The sequence below is a fragment of the Montipora capricornis genome, chromosome 12 (assembly GCF_036669925.1).
Source record: "Montipora capricornis isolate CH-2021 chromosome 12, ASM3666992v2, whole genome shotgun sequence".
Lineage (NCBI taxonomy): Eukaryota > Metazoa > Cnidaria > Anthozoa > Scleractinia > Acroporidae > Montipora > Montipora capricornis.
Window position 1 is genome coordinate 24,209,976 of NC_090894.1, and position 8,822 is coordinate 24,218,797.

General features: G+C 37.6%; 1 protein-coding gene across 1 annotated transcript; it reads left to right on the forward strand.

Moving 5' to 3' along the window:
* The first annotated feature begins 834 nt into the window (after nt 1-834).
* On the forward strand, nt 835-7,830 carry LOC138025536 (axin interactor, dorsalization-associated protein-like). The gene is made up of 6 exons (XM_068872732.1): nt 835-839; nt 1,147-1,205; nt 2,165-2,296; nt 3,262-3,384; nt 5,255-5,372; nt 6,319-7,830. Exons 1-6 carry the CDS (start codon nt 835-837, stop codon nt 6,413-6,415), a joined length of 534 nt encoding a protein of 177 aa, XP_068728833.1. The 3' UTR covers nt 6,416-7,830.
* The last annotated feature ends 992 nt before the right edge of the window (nt 7,831-8,822 follow it).

Genomic DNA, 8,822 nt, shown 5'->3' on the forward strand with positions numbered 1-8,822 from the left:
AATATTGCATTTACATCTTTCGAAGAGGTTTCAGTCGATGGCAGAAACCGTTCCGGTTTAACAGTGAACTCTCCGACAAGCTATGCTTTCATTTACAAGAGGAAGAATTTAAAAACCCCATACCTCGAATGAAGGTCACGTCCCAAATCTGCGATTAGCGTGAAGAAAACGATGAACTACGAACAAGGCAAACTTCAACATACCGAAGTTTGATAAACAACGAAAAACAAGTCGGCCATAGAAGTTGGCGTAACTCCTGAAGGCTTTTACAACCCAATAGCTGTTATTTAGGGGGGTTCCCCGAATCTTGTAGGACAAAGCTTTGTCCTTCTTGGTGTCCCTCAGTGACAGCTCTAAATTTACAGAAAACCGTGGCTGATGCTCACGGAAACGAACCGCACCGTGAACAAAAATTGTAAAGAGAACACATAGAAAACAACTTTATTACTGGAAAATCATTGTGAAGATTAAAACCTCAAGGATTTATTTATCATAATTCTTAAAATGATTTTAGTAATATTTTATTGCGGTTTTTTTTTTATAGTGAACCACACAGAAAGTCCGAGTTTCCAATGGATTTATCGGAAGGAAAGTGTTAAGCCCTAAACTGTTAGTTTTGTTATGCTTCACGAGACAAGAACGTGATGCCTTGCGACCCCAAAGAAGGGAGGACTTGGACACAGGTTCACGTGACAACTCACTCAAGCATGCAAGAGCGTGATCAAAAACATCGAAAAGTGACCCATCACTAACAGCGGAGCTCCACACGCGGAGCACCATGGTTAAGAAAACCAGTGGCTCAGGTTAATAGAGAAAAATATACCTCACAATATAATGCGGTAGTGTACATGCATGTACATGTAGATACAATTAGTTAAAAAGGAAAGCAGCTAACTTCCAGCTTCATTTTATGTGTAATACAATGTTAGTGGTACAACAAAGGTCTTGAGCATAATCTCCCTAAAAAATGTACAAGTCATGATTGATTAAGCCTTTTTTGCACCAGGCCTACACCCTGTAGGCACTATGCATCTATGTACTATGGAAACTATAATTGGGCAAATTATTGATGAAATTGAAATATCTTGTCATATTTTAATGGAACCAGTGGTGAGTTTCTTTTTTCTTTCTGTACTTTGTCAACAGTGGCCCTTCTTCTGCAGTTTATGGTGAAGAGAATGGTGTTGAGTTTGTGGCCTCAGTGGGTAAGTTTTAATGTGAAAAATAAATTAGTGTAACTTCCTCTTGATATAAATTTAAACTAAGGTGGAAGATTGAAGTAATCATATTTGTCCAAAATGGCTACAGATGTCTCCTGATTTTAACCCATTGACCCCTGAGAGTCACACTTAATAGATTTTACTCTGTCTAACGCCATTACTCGTCAATCGGGGGAAGAGGGGGGGGGGGGGGGGGTGGGACAGGCAGAGCTCTCAGCATGTCAGCAATATTAAATTATGTAGACCAGACAATGATCATGAAAACCTAATTATTTTGTTTGTGTTGAGCAGCCAGATTTACAGTATTTTTATTTTAATTGAGGATATTGATTCACCAGCTGCTGTATAATCCTCTGGGAGGATGCCGTTAAATACATAAAATTAATTTAAATTTCTAGTTACCAGTAATGGAATTATTATAAAGACTGTTTTAATAGAAATAGATATCTTCAATTCAGGAAAGAAAATTTGATCTTTTCACACAATATTTTCAATAAAAACTGGTGAAATTTGCCACCTTCTCATACTTTGATTGAATGAGGAAATAAACCCAAACTTTGCAAATACTAGGGGCAACACAAGACACGCTCCACACTGGGTCGGCCAAGCTTTGTCCTTGAAAAAGCAAAAAAATGTTGCAGGAAAACAGTCTGTGAGGCCCAAATTTTAAAATTTCCTAAATCTATAGACTGAGGCGCTTGCTCTAATGGACCCTTTTGGTGGTTGTGGTCCCTTCCCTTCTGGGAGACTGTTGACTCCCATGAACACTACGTTTGAACACTAGACTGTGTCATTGGGTGTCCTCGTCTGTAACTCCGGTGTGTCATTGGTTTGGTGTGTGGCATTGTTTTCATGAAACAATGATTTTAATTTTTGCATACTACTTCGTTTAGAAACCCAGCCCAGTCTGATTGATTAAACTGTTGGTGCTCTCTTACTTCTAGTTGAGGGAGGCACATTGTTACCACGGATACCATATGAGGAAGGATTTCATCGCCCTGTGGTCCGAATTGACCAGATTGGGCTTAAAGATGCACATGTGTACCTGAATCCTTTCTTCACTGTCTCTGTTAAAGGTGACTAGGAAGAAAAGTGTCCTTCAGATTTAAAATTTATACTTTTGAGATTCCTTCCTTGTTGTTTTTTGTATGTACTTTACTTGGTCGCAGCCACCAAGTGGGCTCAGGGCTTTAGAAGGTGCTAATCGGGCTTTGGCTTCAGAGAGAAGAAGGTGGAGCTCATCAAAGCTAAGCTTAATTATTATTATCTTAGCTGTTTAACCTTTCACCCCTAAACCGGCGTAAACTGGCCATACCTAGTATTTTATTCTGTCTAACACCAGATGATTTTACTAGTCAATGGGAAACCCCCAAGAGTCAATGGGTTATTACCATGCAGTTTCCATAAGTGATGACAGTTGACTAAATGCATTGACTTAACTTCACCCAGAGAAGTTGGCTATTTTTTTCCCTAAATTAAAGTAACTCTTTAAGACAGATTCTTCTAAATTTTAAATTTTAAAATTCATTTCGACAAAGACAACAGACGGTTAGTCTCCCCTTAAACTAACCCGACTTGTGAATTTTTATGGTTGGTGATTTTATGCATATAATTATCTATCATATTGCCCTTTGAAATATATAAAAGTAATGATAACTATTTGAATACATGTCAGGGGTTTCAATTACTTTTGAAGTAAATGCCTGGGCTAATCAATGTAAAGCGGCAGTCACTCTTGTCACAGGCAAAAGACCAACACAACACTAAGTTAAACACATCGGCCAACACACCGCCAATTTGTTGGCCGACTCACAACCAAAATGTTGGCTGATAGTCTGCCAATAAGAACCACATCTGTCAAGCGATGAGACATAATTATATTATTACTTACATTTTAGCAACAACGCCATAAACAAAGCTATTACAACTGATGGCTGACACATTGCCCCATCTGGTTTTCCTTGTCAGGACAAAGTAAATATTAATATTTACTTCTTTCTCAAAGGAGTAATACCTGCATTCCTAATTTTTTTCTCTGTAGATGCCAACAGTGTCAATGTTACCCCACCTCAGGACACACCCATATCAAACAGAAAAGATGGAAAGTTCATTAACTTTGGTGTTGATGTTGAAATTCAGAAGCCAGTTGAAAAACTGCCCAGAGGTACAGTTGTTTTGAGTGTGCTTTATCAGTCTTCATTCATGCTCTAATTGACCAGTGTGGCAGACCTAATCTTCTTGGGACTGACCTGCTGTTTTTCTCATTTCTTCCAATGGAGGAAAAAAAAAAAATCTAAGTATCTGTAAAATGGCAGTCATGTTAAATGCAGTTCCTCTCCCACATACACCTTACTCTTTTTGCAAAATTACTCTTCTGATCTTAATCTTTTTTTGTTTTTCATTTTCTTGCCGTTTTGTCAAAGTAAATTATCTGGGCCCGGTTGTTTAAAAGCCGATTAACGCTAATTCCAGATTAAAAATTAACCAAGGAGTTTATTTCTCTACTCCCAAATGCTGTTCAACGCTAATATTCAGCACAACTTTACATTAGAAGAAGTCAATCTTGAAAAACAAGAAGAAGCAAAAATAAACTTTCACCAAAGAGTTGAAAACATGAAACAAAAGTTTACGCTAATCCTGGATTAAGTTAATTGGCTTTCGAAAAACCGGGCCCTGAATAGGAAGGAAGTTGGACTTGAGGAAAAGAGGGATGGCATGTTGTTGTTTATCTGTAATTAATCAACAATATTTGTAAAAAGTTAATACAAAGCAATATGTGGCATTCCTTTCCAAACTGAAGTTTAATCATCTCTAAAATATGCATGGTTACCCCCAATTTTCTTTTTGGATACCAATCTTGAGCACATGATATTTAAAGTTCTGCTTTCTTTGCATAGTTTTGAACTGCGCAGCAATATCCCTGTCTTAATCAAAATCCAACTTTTGCTGGTTAGTATTTAATGCAATGTATGGTGGGGTTTATATTATACATGACATGGTGTTTTCAGTTGGTGTTTGGTTTCATGGTTTAGTAATACCCCCCCCGCCACCTTGATGTCTTTGTGGGTAGTAAACTGAAAGTGCAATACCCATATTGTCATCATGGTTGTCTGAGTGAATGAGCAAGTGAGTGTAAGATTGCAGTCCGGCAGGGCGTGCATGAATTGCGAAACTAATGTAGGATTTTCTTGAATTTCAACAACTAATGTCCATAATTGCATAGTTATCCTGTTTGACGCCCACTTGTCACCTTTTTTTTACTTTACAAGAGCAGTGGTCAACCTCAACTAGTCGGGCACTACCCACATGTACACAATGCATGCCTATTTTTGCAATAAGGGTCAATCTTTGCTAACGTTGTTGTTTACATTTTGTTTCATTAACATACGCATTTGCTAATAGAAGGCATCATGCTAATTACAAATTGACTTTGATAACGAGCCACTTATTAGCCATAAAAACTGATAAATTCTTGGGTGGCAAAAGTGCCATTGATCCCATACATACATACTTAATTGACCGCTTCCCATAGGGGCTTTTCAGGGCCAATGAAACACAACGAAACGACGAAACAGAACATCAACAACAACAACTGTTAAGAATCCCAGCTGGCCGGAGGCAAACCAGTTGGCTATTTACAAGTGCAGCTGAGAAGTTGAACCAGGGACTACCAGGATCAAATTCAACGAGTGGTTAGAGCGGGTCTTGAACCCGGGATCTCCAGATCTCAAGGCAAGCGCCCTAGCCACTGGGCTGCACTAGCTGCCTCCCATACATTCTTTGTAAAAGTTTGAATTTTCAATAATATTCAAAGCATCTTTGCTCAGAGATTATCTGATATATGATCAGGTTCAAATTTTCAGATCCAATACAATGCACTTTCAATATTCAGTACTTTATACTTAACTGACTGGTTAGACAATGATAGCCTTATGTTAACAAGGCAAAAAATGTAAACAAAGATTCCCCTAAACTGCCAATCCATACATTTTGTAACTCATTCTGATTTGTTTATGTTGTTATTTGTGCCCTAGGTACAGCAATTTTCTTTGAGTTTAAGCATTACAAACCCAGGAAGGATATTGTGAGCACAAGATGTTTTGCATTTATGGAACAGGACGAGCTTAAACCAGGTCCTGCTTGTATAGAACTGTGAGTAATCAACATAATACATCGTGTGCAATATATCTTTCTTAGTAAGAGGCGGGTACAAAAGTTGGACCAGAGCAGATAAAATCAGATAAAATGAGAAATCACCCTAGCCCTAATCTTTAAGATAACCTTGATGAAATCGGCACGAATGTCGAACAGTTTTGGCTTCCATTTTTTGCTCGATCTGAGTTGATTTAGTCTAACTTTTGTACCTGCCCATTGATAAGAGGCCATTTTTGTTTAGAAAGAATGTCCTGAAATTTTGGGTGGAAGAGACGTAGAATTTCTGTTTGTGAAAAGGATGACGAGGTCTTTGCAGATGAAGAGGGGGGAATGTTAACAGGTTCTTATTGTGCTGAGATAGAAATTAACATTAAAGCAGCTACAGAGACGTTTAAGAGAAGAGAGTTTAAAAGTTTAAAAATGATGGGCTTTTTTTTCCTCACTGACCTGAGAAGCAGTTGTGCCAGTTACTGGGAATAATGCACCAAATTTTAGGGAAAGGCACTTCTGGTTTAACATTGTAATCAAGGGATCAAAACCAAGCAAAATAGCTGGGATCAAAACCGTTTTGTTTTATGAAATGGCTATGTGAAAAATTCAGCACAGGTGACTGTAGATAGGGCCATGGAACTGGTGCAGAATGCAAGAAGCATGTACTGAGTGAGTTAGTGAGTGAGTGAGTGAGTGAGTCAGTCAGTCAGTCAGTGAGTGCGAGCGAGGGAGTGATTCAGAACTTCCAGCAGCCTTTTTTTGGAATTTCATTCTTTCATTTGACAATTTTCCAGTGGGATAAAGCAGAAAGACTTTGAGTAAATTGAAATTAATCAAGAACTGAATGCAGGCTATATTTACTGTTATTAAACTTTTATTGACAAAAGAAATTTTTTTTGAATGTTAATCAATATTATTTTGTATATCTAAGTCAAATATCCTTGTTTTGCAGCTATCAGAAGCCAACCGATTTTCATCGCAAGAGATTGAATTTACTGACACAAAAGCCGCTTTATCTGCACCTGACACTAAATATACTGGACGAATAACTCATTCTTTCAAATGTAATTGACAAGCTAAAGTTGTCAACTGGAGGAGTTAGTAGCCAGTAGACCAGTAAGGTCCTTTGCAGTCATTCAACAGGGCCTATTGCATGCCATCCATCTCAATTGTGTTTATGTTTAAAGTTCCCCTTTGGCCAAAAACTCAATTCTTATTTTATTTTGGATTTCAAAACTATGGTAACTAAACACTTAAAGCGACCAAAATTTTAAGCCTTGATTTCAAAAAGACACCTGTTTCTTTTAACTGGAATTTTACTATTCAATGACTATTCAGTGGTCCACCATTACTAACTTTAAGATCTTGAGAGAGCTGGATCGAGGAGAAAATGACAACAAAGGCTCACTAGTTTAAGAATGCGGCAGAAGTAATATGCAGCACAGGAGTTTTGGGCTTTCAGACTTTTAAACTCGCATTTGGCATAATATAATAAGCTGCATTCACACGCTGAAATTTTAAGCTAGTGAACCTTTGACATCATTTTTCCCAGGATCTAACCCTCTGAGGTCAGTTTTGAACGTGAGTAATGGCAGACCGTGAAATCCAAAACTTACACTCACAGTCAACGTCCTTTGGATAAAAGTCAAAGCTTAAAATTTTGCCAGGCAGGTGCTAAGCAAACACACTAGTCAAGATTTCAAAATCTAAAGAAAAACAGGAGGTTATTTTTTTTATCACTGGGGTACTTTAAACCTTGGAGATCCATTGTAATAGCAAGGTCCTGAGCACAGTTAAGGGAGCTTCTGACTGAACCAGAAACACAAAAACCACTGATGGGAAGCAAGCCGTTCTACCCAATGTTTTCCTGGTTTTTGTTACTGGCTCTCTCAACGGAGGAGCTACGGTCCTTCCTGCAGAATACTGGCATATGATATTCAAGTGCTATTATTTTGTAATATTCCAGAAAATAACCCAAAAAGTTAGTAGTATTTAAAGAGTAACCATGCTAAGAAGTATATTATTGTAAGCTAGGGAGAAGTGACACACGTATCTGTACAATAGACCCAATCGGCTAACTCAATGTTGTACCCAATTCAAATCTCCCGGGACTAAGATTCTTTGTGTATTGCATAATGCATGATAATGTAGCATTCATATTTAAATGATATGGAAATACCTGGAACAAAACGTTTTATTCCCAAAGGGTTTGAATTGGGTACAACATTGAGTTAGCCGATTAGGTCTGTTACGTCTTTAAGGCAGTCCAACACAATTCCATTGGAGACAAATTTATTATTTTCTCCTGTAGACACATTTTAGGCATCTTTTATCCAAGAATAATGACTTTTAATGAAATGAAATTGGGCTGTTTGACGAAATTTTTCTCCAAAAGGCAATACTGACATCTTTGAGCATTCACACCAGCCTCAACTGTTGTAAAAATTAAAAATCCTTTATTGTATAGGTAGAAACTGGTTTCATACAGTCAAAACAATGTTCTCATTTAAAAAAAACAAGCGAATAGGCCATTTCCGAGTGTATGTCTGCCTCCTCTTCAAAGCCAATCTAAGTGCGAAGTTTTTGTGATGGTAATTGGTTCTACTTTACATATGAATGAAAACTAATTTTCATAAGAAAAACTTCACACTTAGACTCGCTTTGAAGAGGAGGCAGGTATGAACTCGGAAGTGGCCTATTTTTACCAGTGGTTATTGCATCTTTACCCGTTGACTCCTGGGAGTGGGACTTGATAGATTTTACTCTGTCTATTAAACACCAGATGATTTTATTCGTCAATGGGTTAAGGGGGGTGGCTCTTAACTACCAAACTGTTGCTATGGACCCCTTCAAATAGTCATTTCTCAAATTTCGTTAACTCTACAGTAATTCTTTTTGGGATAGTGTGTTTCATTTAGCATTCCTTTGTATGGTTCGACTCATAACCATATTTGGTAGATCACATGACTGAAACAGAAAATGCCTAAAAACTCAGCGAGTTAACTATGTTTTTCACAATTTTTTAATGCAACAGTATGAGACCGTTCTAACACAAAATTTGTAGCATAAATTTTAACAGAAATTGTTTTTAATCATAAGGCCCTCATTTAATACATTTTTCAAAATATCAGTTCCATTTTTTGACCAAATTGAAATTCCATGCTACAGTTTATGAAAAACAAGACGCTCCATAAAAGCGTACACTGGGTTGCCTGTGGTACGTGTTACACAAAAACAGAAGGCACTGAATTAGGTGGTATTGAACTGCAGGGTTCCAGTTAATTTTTTCAAGTGGTGGGTCATTAAGACCATGAGGGTCACCCACATGTCGCGCCAGCAGAGGCCCCTTGGCTCACACCTTTAATTATTTTGTAATATCCTGTCCCATTTTGAAGTCTTTTAGTTTTTTTTAGCTTTGGTAATAAATTCAGTTTAAAGATAACAAAACACGCTCTT

Coding starts and splice junctions, on each gene's coding strand:
- LOC138025536 (XM_068872732.1), top strand. Junction 2,297..3,261: donor CTTCACTGTCTCTGTTAAAG/GTGACTAGGAAG, acceptor TTTTCTCTGTAG/ATGCCAACAGTGTCAATGTT. Junction 3,385..5,254: donor AGTTGAAAAACTGCCCAGAG/GTACAGTTGTTT, acceptor TTTGTGCCCTAG/GTACAGCAATTTTCTTTGAG.